Source organism: Diospyros lotus, chromosome 7, assembly GCF_014633365.1.
Source record: "Diospyros lotus cultivar Yz01 chromosome 7, ASM1463336v1, whole genome shotgun sequence".
Taxonomy (NCBI): Eukaryota; Viridiplantae; Streptophyta; class Magnoliopsida; order Ericales; family Ebenaceae; genus Diospyros; species Diospyros lotus.
Window position 1 is genome coordinate 1,747,541 of NC_068344.1, and position 16,689 is coordinate 1,764,229.

General features: G+C 40.2%; 3 protein-coding genes across 10 annotated transcripts in view; 2 read left to right on the forward strand and 1 right to left on the reverse strand.

The window, feature by feature from the left end:
• The window catches only part of LOC127806002 (phosphatidylinositol N-acetylglucosaminyltransferase subunit A-like), a 90,912-nt gene that overhangs the window by 44,054 nt on the left and 30,169 nt on the right, over positions 1-16,689 (reverse strand). The window lies entirely within an intron of this gene.
• The window catches only part of LOC127806003 (protein LEAD-SENSITIVE 1-like), a 57,773-nt gene that overhangs the window by 39,292 nt on the left and 1,792 nt on the right, over positions 1-16,689 (forward strand). Inside the window, exons 1-3 of one of the 3 annotated variants that reach the window (XM_052342930.1) lie at positions 14,529-14,724; positions 14,898-14,971; positions 15,682-16,318. The exons of the other annotated variants lie outside the window; for them this stretch is intronic. Of the exons in view, the coding sequence (XP_052198890.1) occupies positions 14,705-14,724; positions 14,898-14,971; positions 15,682-16,318 (731 nt within the window). The 5' untranslated portion in view covers positions 14,529-14,704. Of the gene's footprint in view, positions 1-14,528; positions 14,725-14,897; positions 14,972-15,681; positions 16,319-16,689 lie in introns of those variants that run through there. 3 annotated transcript variants of the gene reach the window in all.
• The window catches only part of LOC127806004 (protein LEAD-SENSITIVE 1-like), a 72,699-nt gene that overhangs the window by 39,204 nt on the left and 16,806 nt on the right, over positions 1-16,689 (forward strand). The gene's annotated exons all lie outside the window — the stretch shown is intronic.

A 16,689-nucleotide genomic window follows, 5' to 3' on the forward strand; every position in this document is an offset into this window, starting at 1 on the left:
TTGCAACTTTTGGAAGATTCTGGTCTCTTAGGCAACAAACTCGCTTCTGTTCCCATGATTCCTAATCTAAAGCTTAGTGCTAATGAAGGGGATTTGGTTGAGGATGCTTCTCTCTATCGTCGGCTTATCGGCCGCTTACTATATCTTACCGTCTCTCGGCCGGATATCACTTATGCGGTCCACAAACTTAGCCAATTTGTATCTAATCCTCGGAAACCTCACTTGGATGCTGTCTATCACTTATTGCAGTATCTGAAGGCTGCTCCTGGTTAGGGATTATTTTTTTCTGCCACTTCTTCATTACAGCTTCGTGCTTTTTCCGATGCTGATTGGGGCTCGTGCTTGGATACTCGTCGTTCTGTTACTGGATATTGTGTTTTCCTTGGAGCATCTCTGATTTCTTGGCGTTCTAAGAAGCAGCCCACTGTTTCCCGTTCCTCCGCTGAAGCTGAGTATCGTGCTTTGGCTTCTGCTGCCAGTGAACTTACATGGCTTACTCAACTTTTATCGGATTTTCAGGTTGCTTTTTCCCCTCCTGCCTTACTTTTTTGTGATAATCAAGCTGCTGTTCATATTGCAACTAATCCGATTTTTCATGAGCGTACCAAACATATTGAGTTAGATTGCCATTTTGTTCGTGACAAAATTCTTGCTGGACAAATCAAGCTATTACCTATTCGCTCACTACACCAGCTGGTAGATATTTTTACTAAAGCTCTGCCAGCTTCTCATCTTTTTCCGCTATTGTCCAAGATGGCCATCATCAATATTCATGGCTCATTTTGAGGGGGAGTAATAGAGTTGTAATAGAGTTGTATTTTTTTATATTCTGTTTTGTATTGTAATAGCTTACATTTGTATTTTCATGTTTTGTGGCGTTTCTGTATTTTTTGTCTCAAGGACATTTCTGTAATTTGTGTATTAGTTTTAGGGCATATTTAAGGCAGAGATCTCTATCAATAAAGTGGGTCAGTGAAGCCTTTAATTCTCGTGTGTTTCTCTGTTAGATTTCAAGCTCTCTGTTAACCTGAAAAAAAAAAAACACACTTTTTTGTCACATTAAAATTCGTAAGAATGTTGTTTCTTCAAACATATATCCAACATTACTAGCCCATGCATGGCATACTAACAAGTCCTTGACATGCTTATTTTAATTTGTTAACATCGATTACCATTTATCTGCAGCTACCTAGGCAATTCTATGAAACTATATCTTATGTATTTGATCTTGAATGATGTCTATATCATTGATAATAAATAAATATTCACGTGAATAAACAAAAAATTTTTTTGCGTTGATTAGAATTGGTGTTTCGACACTGCGACTAATTATTACATACAATCACAGTAGAGAATTGGGCTAAGATGGAGTTGGGACACACTCCAATTCTTAAGTTAATAAAGATAAAACAGGATAATAATGAGAAATTGGGGGAGAGTGGTGGGGGAGAGATAGCAAGCAAGCCTATGTAAGAAAAGAAAAAGTTGGTAAGCTATCGGGTGTGTGTTATATATTCTAGTGATGATCTAGCCTTAATTAATAAGAGTTGTGATTCCAAGATTTCTCGACATAGTCAGTTCTCTCCAACCTCTCGATATGAACGACAACGCCTTCTCCGCCGTCACCGACGGCACGGTCGATCCCCAAGCCTCTGGCGGCTTCAGATTGATCATTGACGCTTCCGCCTCCAAATCAAGCTTCTCGAAATTGAGGTTTCAGAGAAGACGAACACGAAGAGAACTCCGATATCTCTCGAGTGCGCTACTTCTTGCCGAGAGAGATAGAGAGAATCGGAGATGTTTAGGCTGCGAATTTAACGGCCAAAGATTTTTGCTTCTATACGCAACATTGTATCGGGGACATTTTTTACGGGGCGGCTGGAGACACGTGTTATGAATCTTATGATATGACACGTAGGACGGAGTTGGAGAAGATTCGCGGCTGGCTGTTGACGTGGACGAAGTAGCGGGCTATGATTAAGCGGAGGGTGGAATCTTCTGGAAGCGGATGAAGATGCTGGAGTTTGCGAGAAGGGGGTCTGCTTGCGCGTGCCAATTTGATCCTGCTTTTACTCATTAGCAGGGCTTTCCGAGATGTTGAATTTAAGGTCACTACTCTACATGAGGTTTTGCAATTTTATACTTACCAAAACAGAGATTTCATTTCGAATGACAGATTTATGTTTGCACGTATTGACAAATGCAATTCATTTTGTGGTGTGAAAAGTCTGATCACAAATGAAAATATTTGGTGAACTTTCAATTTATCTTTGGAATGAGTGGAGGTAAATTCAATACATGAACGTGGAAATTTCAGTGATTAAATGAGAGAGCGTTTGTTGAAAATTTCTTGTTCATATATCACTTAACTCCATATGTTCCCTCTGTTGAAAATTAGACCATTTTTTTTCTTTTGGACATTCTGTTTAGAACATTATAGAGTTAGTCTGAAATCTTGTCTCCCTTATTGTTGTCGGCAGCAAATACCAAGGCCCTAGTCAAGGAGCCTCCGAGCATTGCATTGCATTCTTCTACAACACTTGAAATTTTAAAGATGTTTCTCAATTAACACATCTATTGACTTATATTATCCAAATTATCAAAAATTATGTTCGTATTTTAACACTAACTAAGACAACCATCAAAATTAGTTAATAGCTTGAAACAATCTACATAAACAATCAATATGATTTTCTTGCTTGGAAAATTATTCTAGGCAGGTTGATTAATCATTCTAACTGGCCAGTTAAACTAATACAATAAAAAACATGGTGTATAATTTGTATCAAATCTAGAACTATTCTCTTAATTAAATACTCTAAATTGAAAATAATTTTAGTATCAATTTCCACTCAAGTCTCTTTAAGTCACAATAGCCTCTACTTGATGCACAAGGTTTTTGCCCTCTACTACAAATACTTGATCAGACTGCTACGCCACCTGATATGCCGCAATCCGGATCAAACCCATGATTGTGGATTGCATTTGCTCTGGCTGAGTGTATAACCTGCAAAGCAAACATTTCTATTACACGTAAATACAAGTACATAAAATATTCTGAATTTGCAACACTATCAAGCTAAGTCATCCCTTGTCCCCAACCCCCATCCATCCCTAACAAATGACAAGAAAGAATTGGTTGTTTGTTCATCAGTGCACATATGAATATTCATACCAAACCTAATTACAAAAATGAACTCAATTATCAGATATATATGACATGCTTCTTGTAAGGTCACTCTTGGGGTCTATTTGACATTAATTTCTTTAAGCTACTTGCATTTCTTTTTTCTTTAAAAAAGAAGAAAATATAAAGGTTATGGGTTGCATTCCGATATTCCAACGCAAAATATCAGATAGAACAGAGACTAAAGAAAAAGAATTAAGAGAAAAAAAAATAAAATGTGCATTTTATTTGTGAAATTAGATTCCTCAAAATGCAATATATACAATAGAGAACTAAGAAAACAGGGCTTTGCACATAGCTACAGGGAAAAAATTCGTGCAATTGAAAAACAAAGACAGATACAGATATATAAATCAACAAGCAGAAATAAATCAACAAGAAGAAAAGAAACTTATAGAAATTGATGTTCAATTGAATAAGCATAGCACAAATAGTCATGAACAGGATACTCAAACAGCAAAAAGCTTTGTACATCTGACAACGGCAACAGCCACAGTTGTTGTTTTTCCAACAATGTAAATATGTAATTGATGAAAAATTAATCTACAAGTTCAATTTTTTATTCAAGCAGATCAATACCGAATGGATCTGCACATCTAAGAATGTAAACTCACACACAGATACTAATCATGCAAGAAACTGTATCAGTGTGAAATGAGTCAAAACTATATCAATCAACAACTTCCACAAATTGGGTATGTTCTCTCCGGCCAGCAGCCTTCCTTTGAGCAAGTCAAAATACATAAAACAACTACGCATAGAACAATTGGAAATTCAATATAAACCCAAAAACAAATAGGGAAAAGATAGCAAATTGAAATTGGATGTAAAATTAATCAGCATATGAGGTCCAGAATCAAATAGTTAAAAGCTGTAAGTAGGCTAATTTGTCAAACCCATTTGAAATATGACCGAGAACGAGGAGCCAGGTAATCTTAAGAATTTCCCCATCAAAGAGCAATGCGAGAAAGATGAAACGCCGCATAAGAAAACCACCATTAGTGGGCATAAGGAAGATCAAATATAGGCAACCAACGCAGCAAACCACAAGGCTATTAGTACCTAAGAAAGATCAAAGATAAAGGGAAAGGGGCGCAACAAAACTACCTGGCACCACTATTAGCGGGCGATGAAACAGAACCAGCCTAGAAACTAACTCTAGCCATGAAGGTAAGCGACGATGATGAAGACGACAAAGATGAAGGAGACGAGATCCAAGGGACGCCGGACGGTTGGAGGTGGAGGAGACGCAGTCGCCGGTCACGCACTCGCGCGGAGTTGGGGCCAGATCTGATGGATCCGCTGTTGTGCTGAGAAAAAGAGGTGGCAGGGAGTGACGGCTTGAGCGTATGTTGGGTGGGGTCGGCGATAGAGATGTCGAACATCTTGCCAAGCTCGCCAAACCTCTTGAAGTCGCCGCCAGTGTACAAAATGACGCCGGAGAGAGAGATAGTAGGTGAGGAAGAAGCAGACGTTGGGCAGGTAGAGAGAGAAAGAGAGAAAAGGTGATGAAGAAGAAGGCCTTGCGCGCGATTTCAATTTTTTTAACTGATTTGAGGGTAAATTTGTAATTAAAGTAGAGGGTAAATTTGTCATTAGAGCATCATTGTCAACCGCATTGTCGACCAAATTGGCCGTGTAGCATTATCCTACGAGAAGAGGGTCTGCTTGCGCGTGCCACTGTGCTTATGCGGCTGGGCGTACGTACGGGTCAGTACGTGCAAATTTTTTTTTTTTAAATTAATCTCACCTCTTTTAAATTTTGATCAAAATATGGATCACAAATCGAGATAACTAATATTTATTTTTTTAATTCTTTCTCACTCTCTTATTTATATTTTTTTATATTTTAAATAAAATTTTAAAATGATAATTTTAATAATTAAAATATAAAATTTTCAAGTGATTATATATTAAAATATAAAATTATATTTTTTAATTATTAAAAAAATACAATAAACTAATTAATCTATTTAAATATTATTAATTAATCATTTATATAGCGTGTTACTTACAAATATCTTCATACACATATTAATATTTTATTATATAATAAAAATTTAAAATAATAATTTTTAATAATTAAAATAACAAATATTCTTAAACATGCATGTCCACCGTTAGGCTATATATTTTAGGAGTTTATATATATATATATATATATATTGAGAAGTGGTGGTGTTGGACGAACAACATGATATTGGCAACTAGTTAGCGGCTGGCAATTGGCGAAACAATCTGTTGTTGTCAAAATACAACAATTAAAATTTTGTGATGTGGGGTCTACTCGAGCTCGGTGTCGGGTGAAGTTAGGTTGCCGTAAGAGATGTTGCTTCAAGGGAGGTTGCCGTTAGGATGCTCGCCGCAAGGATTTGCCGGTAGTTCTCGCCACTAGCTCTCGTCATTAGCTTTCGCCACGAGGTCTCGCCGCTAGGTTCGCCACAAGGTTCGCCACAAGTTTTGCCGCTAGTTTCGCCACAAGCTTCGCCGCTAGCTTCGCCACAAGCTTCGCCGCTAGCTTCGCCATAAGCTTTGCCGCTAGCTTCGCCACGAGGTTCGCCACAAGCTTCGCCATGAGGTTCGTCACAAGCTTCGCCACGAGCTTTGCCACAAATTTCACCACAAGGTCTTGCCACTAGCTTTGCCACTAGCTTCGCCACAAGGTCTGGCCACTAGCTTTGCCGCTAGCTTTGCCACTAACTTCGCCACAAGGTCTTGCCACTAGTTTTGCCACAAGGTCTTGCCACTAGCTTCACCACAAGGTTTTGCCACTAGCTTTGCCACAAGGTCTTGCCACTAGGCTTCGTCACAAGGCTTCGCCGCTAGCTTCGCCACAAGCTTTGCCGCTAGCTTCGCCACGAGGTTCGCCACAAGGATTCGGCCCTGTTAATGCTGAGAAAATAGGTTAGAAGGCTCGCGGTAATCTTCCCCGCGAAGGCCCTCCGATGCCAAAGTCAGTCCCGAATCCCGATTAAATATTCACGAAAAAATAGTCAAAGTGTATTCAAAGCGATCATATTTACCGAAGTTGGAGGTCCCCATTAATGTCCTGTAGCTGGGTATTTATAGGGCACGATTTTCAATGGTGGTTGGTGTTGACACGTGGCGTTTGCTAAATGGGGGCGACTTCAACGAAGGGGGATTAAATTTTGCGAAAAAGAAGTGACCGCAAGGCAGCCACCAAATGGCCACAAGGTGGAGCCTTGTGGCCAGCCAAAGTGGGGCCGCGGCCCTCGCGGCATGTAGCCGTGAGGCCGCTTGTGGCAATTAGCCGCAAGCGAACTCGCGGCAGGCAGCCGCGAGGCTGCCGTTTGCGAGGCCAGCCGCAAGTCTGGCCTCGCGGCTAGCCCTTGTGCAAGGCCAGCCTTGCGGCTAGCTCATGCCGCGAGGCTGGCGGCAATTTGCCACCAGCTTTTGCTTTTTTACATTTCATTTTTTATTCTTATTTCTTTTTATTTTTTCTATGGCACAACAATTGCCCCCTACTCTTTTGTTTTGTCTTTAGACGAAATTGAAGAGTAAAAATATTTAACCAAGGAGTCGGGTCTAGCACTTTGATTCAACCAAGTGTTTCAGAATGCCCAAAAAGATCTTACCTCGACCAGGGGTTGAAGTACCAAATTATCTCTGGGCAACCATACCCCTGGTAGATAGACTTCACTATGGAATTCTAGTCGGGTGTCCGAGCTTGCCGAGAGGTCTAGGCGTCAGATCAGCTAAGGAGTCGGATCTAGCTCGGGAGCATAGCACCGGACTTAGTCAGTGGATCCCGACAAGCCCACGGGCACAGTTTCCGGAGCATCCGATGATACCATGATGGGTCATAGCGCTTTGGCTATTGTGTTCTCCATATCTATCTTTCAGGGTTAGCCTATTTCAGGGAATCTGGGTTTGGCCAGTTGTTCAGCACGAGATTTCGGCCAGACATCCAAGTTTGCCGGGAGACCTAGGCACCAGATCTACCAAGGAGTTGAGTCTAGCCAAAAAAACGTAGCACCTAACTCAAGCGAGGGATCTGGGTGAGTTTGCGGGCATAGGCATTGGATGGTCTGGTGATCCCGGGCCAACTCGTGGTCATAGGCACCAGATTCCACCTGGATGGCTCAACTCTGATAAGCGGGGTTATGACAGAGTTGTTTTCTTTTCATGCCTTCCTTGGGCTAGTCTACCTCAGGGGATCTGGGTTTGACCAGTGGCCAGGCGCAGGATTCCTACTAGGTATCCGAGTTTGCCGGGAGATCTAGGCGCCAGATCAACCAAGGAGTTGGGTCTAGCCAAAAAGGCATAGCACCGAACTCAAACGAGGGATCCAGGTGAGTCTGCGGGCATAGGCATCGGATCCTCTAGTGATCCCGGGCCAGCTCGTGGTCATCGGCACCAGATTGCCACTAGGCGACTTGACCTTCGGGAGCGGTCTTGTGCTGGAGCTATCAGGTGATCACTTCACTTCTTTTTCGCCTTCCTAGGGCCAGTCTACCTCAAGGAATCTGGGTTTGGCCAGCGGTGCAGCACGGGATTCCTATCAGACATCCGAGTTTTCCGGGAGACCTAGGCGCCAGATCTACCAAGGAGTCGGGTGTAGCCAAAAAGGCATAGCACCAAACTCAAACGAGAGATCTGGGTGAGTCTGCGGGCATAGGCATCGGATGTTCTGGTAATCCCGGGCCATCCCGTGGTCATCGGCACCAGATTGCAGCTAGGCTACTTGACCTATTGGAAGCGAGCTGTGCTTGAGCCGCCATACCTGCAAGACAAATACAAATAATCTGGGCTCTTGTAGATTTTACGTGGTTCAGCTTATAGTTTTGCCTACTCCACGGGAATACATGGGATATATTCTTTTATTTATCGGGGGATGTCATTATAATGGAAAATTCAAAGACAATTCCGGCCTCTAACCGGGTCGAGGAACGTTTCTGACGATAGGCTTGACTTTATGTCCCGTGCTTCGTCCTTTCCCCTAGGGCTAAAGCCGGGAAGTACCTCTCGAGGTGCGCGGTGTTCCGAGCTTTTCCTATCGCCTTGCTTTGTGGTGTCGGTAGTGTGTACCTGTTGGTGTCTACCATCTTCTGGATTTTGTAAGGTCTTTCGTACTTCGGGCTAGGTTTCCCTTTCTCTTCTATTACCCTCCCCTGCGTCGAAAATTTCTATTTGGGTGACAAATTGTTCTGCTCGGTCGAACAACTCAGTCACTGAATTTGGCTCGGAGAAGGCTAAGGATCTTCTAAGCAAGGCGTAGGTAGTTCCGTTTAGCAGGGCTGACGCTGCCAGTCCGATTGGGAGATCCCTTACTTCATGTGTCGCAACTCTAAACCGCTTGATATATTGCTTTAGGGATTCATCCGACTTCTGTTGTAAACTCATTGATATATTGCACTCTTCTTCTTTGGGAGATAGACGGAGAATGCATCTAGAAATTCTTTCTTCAACTGTTCGAATGATCGTATACGTCCTGCCGGTAATTCAGTGAACCACTGCTGAGCTTGTCCTACCAGGGAGAGTGGGAAAGCCCTGCACCTAGTGACCTCATTCCATCCATGTAACACGGCCACTGCGACAAAATGTTGTAAGTGTTTTTCGGGGTCCTCCCTTCCTGAGTATACCGAGAGTTGTGGTAGCTCAAAACCTGGTTGCACTGGTCGCCTCTGGAGTTCCTCAGATAGAGGGAATCCTTTCGAGGGAGTTACCTTTGGTATCATCATTACCTACTTCTGTTCTAGCACCTCTTCTATGAGGCGTTTAATGTCAGATACGCTGAGTGTTCCGTGCTTCTTTTCATTTTTGCAAATAGATGGGTCTTGAGGCACTCCCGAGTAGGAGTTTTCTGCTGTCTCTCTATACTTGGAAGCTTTTCTCGCCCTCATGCGATTTTTCCTTCTCAAGTCTGTTACTTCTGGAACTTGACTATTCAGCCCTGGTGTTCTGATTCTTATCCCCTGCCGAGGGGTTCTTGAAGGGTTGTCCTGGAATCTCCGATGTTCTACCCTTGTATCGATTTGTCCCATGTGGGGAATATGAATGTCCGGCCTTAGTTCACGTAACAAAGTAGTGACCTCCTGTAGTCTTCTCATATTCTCCTCATTGTTCACCCTGAGCTCATTATTCTGCTGCTTCAGCTCCTCAAAGTTCTTCCTCAATAGTTCATAATCTGAGAGTAAGACTGTGGGTGGAGCTATTCTTGAAGTTCCCATGAGGTTTCTATTTGGAATTGAAGACTGTCCAAATGAGTGTTGTTCCTGGTTAGCGGGCGGTGTATGTGGGACTTGTTCCCCTCGCCCTGTCGTGTATCCCTCTACGTGTGCTTCTTCTTGCTCCGAATGCTCCATACCCCCCAGTCCGGCGGTATGGTTGCATTCGAGCACAGGAAAGTTTCCAGAACACACTTCGTTGTTAGGGTGATCTACTGAAAATTCTAGTACTGTAGAGTTCGCCTGGTGGGAGCTTTTCGTGGCTCCTGTCCTGGTATGAGCGTTCTTTTGGGTGGGGTCAGGCGGGCTCGCCCGACTGGCTGATCTTGTCCCTCTCGGCATTTTGTGTTGAAATTGTCTTTTTGTTGCAGTTTCCCACAAACGGCGCCAAATTGTTGTTGTCAAAATACAACAATTAAAATTTTGTGATGTGGGGTCCACTCGAACTTGGTGTCGGGTGAAGTTAGGTTGCCGTAAGAGATGTTGCTTCAAGGGAGGTTGTCGTTAGGATGTTCGCCGCAAGGATTTGCCGCTAGTTCTCGCCACTAGCTTTCGCCACTAGCTCTCGTCACTAACTTTCGCCACGAGGTCTCGTCGCTAGGTTCGCCACAAGGTTCGCCACTAACTTCGCCACAAGCTTTGCCGCTAGTTTCGCCACAAACTTCGTCGCTAGCTTCGCCACAAGCTTTGCCGCTAGCTTCGCCACGAGCTTTGCCACAAGCTTCGCCACAAGGTCTTGCCACTAGTTTTGCCACTAGCTTCGCCACTAGCTTCGCCACAAGGTCTGGCCACTAGCTTTGCCACAAGGTCTTGCCGCTAGCTTTTTCACTAGCTTCGCCACAAGGTCTTGCCACTAGTTTTGCCACAAGGTCTTGCCACTAGCTTTGCCACTAGCTTCGCCACAAGGTCTTGCCACTAGCTTTGCCACAAGGTTCGCCACTAGCTTCGCCCAAGCTTTACCGCTAGCTTCGCCACAAGAATTTGGCCCTGTTAATGCTGAGAAAATATGTTAGAAGGCTTGCGGGAATCTTCCCTGCAAAGGCCCTCCGATGCCAAAGTCAGTCCCGAATCCTAATGAAATATTCACAAAAAAATAGTCAAAGTGTATTCAAAGTGATCAGATTTATCGAAGTTGGAGGTCCCCATTAATGTCCTGTAGTTGGGTATTTATAGGGCACGATTTTCAAAGGTGGTTGGTGTTGACACGTGGCGTTTGCCAAATGGGGGCGACTTCAACGAAGGGGAATTAAATTTTGCAGAAAAGAAGTGGCCGCAAGGCTTGAACCTTGCGGCCCAGCCAAGTGGCCGCAAGGCAGTCACCAAATGGCCGCAAGGTGGAGCCTTGCGGCCAGCCCCTGAGGGGGCCGCGGCCCTTGCGGCATGCAGCCGCGAGGCTGCCACTCGCGAGGCTAGCCGCAAGTCTGGCCTCGCGACTAGCCCTTGTGCCAGGCCAGCCTCGCGGCTAGCTCATGCCGCGAGGCTGGCGGCAATTTGCCGCCAGCTTTTGCTTTTTTACTTTTCATTTTTTATTCTTATTTCTTTTTATTTTTTCTATGACACAACACAATCACCATGCATTAGGGGTGTTTGAGGTGATTTGGCTGGTCTTAAGTCATTTTTAATATATCAAATTATATATGTAATTTTTTTATTATTTTAAATCTTGCGATTTAATTTGATTAGCATAAATTGCATCAAATTACATTATATTTTGCGGTATGGTTCGACGTCGTTTTCACATTTTGTCCAAAACATGTCATAACTATTTAAACACCAAGCATAACTAATTAAAGTCATGCAATTCAAAGTAAAATAAGTTACAATCCAATCAAAATACAAATTTAAAAGTTCAAAGTTAACAACAAAACCATATGTCCGTAACATAAAAATAACACAAGAAGCCACAATATAATTCATGGTCAAACAAGCATGGGTTTATTACACCAATAATCACTCAACTTTGCATTATGTTATTATTTAGTCACTGAACTTTAAAATGTTATATGTTAATTATTGATATTTTAAAATTGTTACTGTTTAGTCACTGAACTTTAAAATATTACATACTAGTCATTAATATTTTAAAATTATTTTTTACCTATCACTCGTTAGTTACTGAACTTTAAGTTTACAAATGACGAATGAGAAACAATTTTGAAATATTAGTGACTAATAGATAACATTTTAAAGTTCAGTGATTAAACAGTAACAGTTTCGAAATATTATTAATTAACATGTAATATTTCAAAATTTATTAACCAAACAGTAACAGAATACAAAATTAAGTGATTATTGGTGTAATTAACCCATCAAGCATGCTAGAACTTTAACTTCATCACTAATCAAGGTTTACAATATCTATTTTCATAGTGGACTTATTTGCAATATTAAGGGAAACAAATAAAGTTAGAAAATTAAAATGTTAGGGTTTTATTTTTTTAATTTTTATATATTGTGGTGCGGTATAGGTAGTTTGGTTAATTTTTTTTTTTTTTATCAAACCGCACAATTTATGAATTTCTCAAACCATTCTCCTAAAAAAATCATGCGATGCAATATGATGCAGTATGTTTTTACAGTTTAACGATTTTTTTGAACACCCCTATTGCATGGCATGGACTCCATTTCCATTATTGAATCTTTTTCATTGGCCAAATGCATTTTTTATTTAAATACTCAAAATTTTTATTGTTTAAATTATAATTACATACATCGACAAATTTATTGAGGATAATAAATTAAGTATAATCCATAGATGTAATTAAAATAATACAAAATTTAAGTGTCAAAATAAAATAAAAAAAACGTACAAATTCAGATAACTAAAATATGTATTTTACCCCCATTTTATTCCATTACTACAAACTAATTAAGTCCTCAAAATATTACTTAAACATTCAAATTTGATATTTCTAAAGATATTTTGTATTAATATTTTGGATTGTATATTATATTAATATAAATATACATGACATCGATACATATATTAATAAATATTCTAAATTTGAGTATTCAAATAACATTTATAATTGTACCGCAGGAATATATTAAGTCTTAATTAACTCAAATAATACATATACACGTACATGCATGCCACTCATGTCATATTAGCTAGTATAAAATAGGTAGTTAACCGCACGACATGGGTAGCTCAAATAAGTTCTAATTAAACTCTATTTTTTTTTAAATTACTCTCTATTATTGGTATCCTCTGTCACCTTGCCGCTAGAACTACACTGAGGAGGTAAATCAAGAGATGTATCCAAATGATCAGGATAGTAGCCCTCAGCACCACTAATATCACTCATAAGGTCCTCCCAAAAGAAAGCATTCTGTTTTTCTTAGGAATCGAACCCACATTAGGAATTTCTAGACAAATTTTCAACCTACACCTTTACCACTTAGCTATGTCATGGGGCTAAACGCTATTTCTTAGTCTCACTATCAACGTTTTTAGGTGGAGTTTTACCCAATTTATGTGTACGGATGGATATACATGGATTAATAAAAGACTTATTGGATATATATATATATATATAGACTGGTAAAATTGTGAACCCACCGTTGTTGTCCTTATGCATGGTGTCACCATGAAGGTCACTCTCAGTCTCAGCTGTTTGCTTATGGGTGTGTCCCATCCCATACATCTCTGCAAATAAACACCCATTTTGCAGAGATACGGTAATATATATGAAATATGATATTACCTTAATATAATACAATGGCGTAATATTTTTGTTTAATTGAAATAATTGAATCGAATCAATCAAAATTGTTGGTTCGATTTAATTGAAGTTGTTAGTTTGCTATTTCAGTTTTTCATTTTTTTTAATTTTTTTGATCAATTCAATTTTTTTATTTTTTATTTTTTATTTTTTTTATTTTGTTCGGTTTAAGAATCTATTTAACAGGTACAATTCAATTTTTTTTTTTTTTTACGTAAATTCAATCCATGATCCAAACACCTAGATTCATTGGTGATGAACCTTGACCCGTTTGAATTTATCCTCTCACTCCCTCCTACAATAAACTCAAGCACATGAGTTCATAAGTTCATTCTTTTTTTTTTTTCTCTTTTTGAAAAGCTAACTGGCTGTCGTTGATCAATGAAAAGAGAGAAAAAAGTGATGAGAGAAAAAAAAGAAAAAAAAGTAAAGTAGGTATCTTATCTCTTTATTTAATTTAAAAGTGAAATATGATAAATATTTTACATAAAATTATTTTTTATTATATTTATTAAATTTATCTAATAACTCACTTAAAAGAAATCACTTGACTTTTGTCGACGTTGAATATTAATCGACCGTGATTCGTTTGCCCGCACTGAGAAAATAAACACGATTTCAATGAAAAAGTAAGGAAGAGAAGTGCTTAAAGAAGTTTTTTTTATGTAGTTTGCCCTGAACGGCGCTTAGTCTACGACTGTTCCTCTGATTATTTTGGTAGAGTAACAGTATATTATTATTCTTCCACATACAATGGTTTTTGACATTTATTTATAATATGGGGTATTTGCAATTTAAATAAAATCTAAAATGGAAGGATAATATCATAAAGATAATATTTTCTTATCAGTTTTACATAATTAGGAACGGATTCAACATTAGTAGGGATTTGATTTGTCTTAGATTAGAAAGGTTAACTTTTTCTCTAACCGTTTCCGATAAATTCGTTATCTCTTCGTGATGTGAGCTAAGTATCTTGACGGCGTATCTTACAGTTTAAGACATTCTGTGATTTGAACCCAGTCGAAACAACCTTGCTCTGATGTCCTCAACTCGGGACTTACTAAATTTTGAAGAATTGGGCTGATCTACTGGACCGTTCCCATCCCATATAGTACGACCAAGAAAATACCCATAACAATTTTTTATTTAAAATTATTCAAATAAATATAACTATCTTTTATTCAAATAAATTTATTTATAACCTTATATATAAAAAAAATACTCATATCTCTTAATACATTCTAAAAAAATTAATAAATAATTTAATAAAAATATTAAAATACTTCACAACTTTATCTTAATTATTTAATATTTTACTTAAAAAATATTATAATTTTATCATAATATAATTTTATCTTCCTCATTTTATAACAAATGATAGTTCAATAAATCTCAAATATGTTGTAAAGACAAACACCCGCCGAAAGACGCTGCGTCATGGCGAAGCTTCCTCCAACACGTCTGCTCCTTAACGGCGAAGCATAGAACCAGTCCCTTTTCTACTGCTCTGTCACCCCACTTCCAGACGCTCGTAATAGCAATTCTTCTTCTCACGACGCGAAAACCCTTCTTTGGTCGATCACTCGCGCAGAAAGAGAGAAATGGGGCTGATTTCCAACAGGTATGTACGTATGCATCCCGCAATGCCTTTGATTACAAAGCAAGAAAGAAATCCCCGGTTGGACTTGGTGTTTGTAGCTTTGTTCTTCAAATGGTTTGCTGATTCGAATGTTTTTCATGTATTCGGACTTCGATGGACGAAAACGAACGGGGAAATCAAATAAATGGAAGCAGAGTGGACGAGAAGAGCCTCAAACCCGGAGATCACATCTACTCCTGGAGGACCGCCTATATCTACGCCCATCATGGTCACTTTTTTCCGTTTCTCTTGATTTGCTTCTCTTCTCTGGTTCAATCTCTTGATCTTTGTATTGTTATTGTTTGTGACATTTCTGATTATTTGGGAATAAAGTTTGTGTCGTTGACATCAAAGTGAAATGCAGTGATCAAAGAGGCTTGCTGGATCTCTCAGTTCTCTTTCTGTATTGCTTTTCCAGGAGAGCCCTTCAGTCTCCATGCATCATTGCGGCATTTGTTAAAAAATATGCATCTTTGCAATTGAAAATTCAAATCCTCGGTGCTACCATGTTTGTAATAAATTTTGATCGTTACCCACATGAAATCCTGTAATCTTGGACGTCTAGGATAGAATGCATAAGAAGAGTGCCAATAGGGTTTAATTGTTTTAAATGCTTGCCTTCTTGTTAGCAATAAGAGCGCACATTCACATAGTTAAATAAAAAAGAATCTTGGACCCTTGCAATCCCATTGACTGTGAGCTTAGCTTGAGGCAGCATAATTCTACTGATTTCATGATTGTTTGTGTCATTTGATGAGGAGCAACTTGTGGGTTCTTGCCCTTGGTATTCCTAGACTAATTTTTTTATCTCCATGGTCACTCTGGATGTATGAACTTTGAATGATCTGTTCCAAAAGATTTGAGGGTTGATTTCTTTGTCATCTCCAGGGGTGTGCGTGTGTGCTGTATTCATTGTTTACCTAATTTTTGTCCTTACAGGCATCTATGTTGGAGATGATAAAGTCATCCATTTTACCAGACGGGGCCAGGAAGCAGGAACAGGAACCGTGCTGGATCGCCTTGTGATGAGCTCGTTACCAGCCCCAGCTCTGGTACGCTGCTCTACCTGTAGCCCGCCGGAAGAGGGTCATCATGGGGTTGTGTCCTCATGCGTGAACTGTTTCCTCGCCGGAGGTGTTCTCTACCGTTACGAGTATGCTGTCTCACGCGCTCTCTTTCTCGCGAGTGTGCGTGGCGGAACTTGCACTCTTGCTGCTTCAGATCCAGATGACATTGTGGTCCATCGTGCAAACCACCTCCTTAACAATGGCTTTCGGCGCTATGACACATTCAAGAACAACTGTGAAGACTTTGCCATCTACTGCAAGACAGGGTTACTTGTTCTGGATGAAAGAACAATGGGGCCGAGTGGGCAAGCTGATTCATTGGTGAGTGGGCTGAATGCACTTGTTTCGTCTGTTCGATTAAAGCTTTTCACCACCACCGATGTCAATACGATGGGGGCTACAGCATTCAAAGTCTACTGTGAAAGCCGGATTGCTGCCGACATTGGGATGAGAAGCGATGTGGCTAGGGTCTCTGTCGAGGACTTGACAACAAGGCTAGAAAACAACAGGTGCACTACAGATTAGTATTGGCCTGTTTTCTTCTATGAATTGGCTTACGCATGAGATCTAAAATTGACATATTAAAAGATTCGATAATACCTCTTTTTATAGCTTTTACTTAATTTTTCTTTTAGCATTGTGCTATTTGTATAGAAGGCTGTTTAGAGAATGGTTTACGGGGCAAGTAAATGACTATTTTGCCCTTGTGATAAATAACCCAAACCGAAAAGACCCTAAACCATCTCTCTCTCTCTCTCTCCCCCCCCTTTGTCTTTCTCTCTCTCTCTCTCGCTCTCCTTCTCGCAGACACCGTTGGCCCCAACCCTCCGGCCACCTGCCTATCCCTTTCTAAACGTTGCCCTATCTATTGACCATCGTC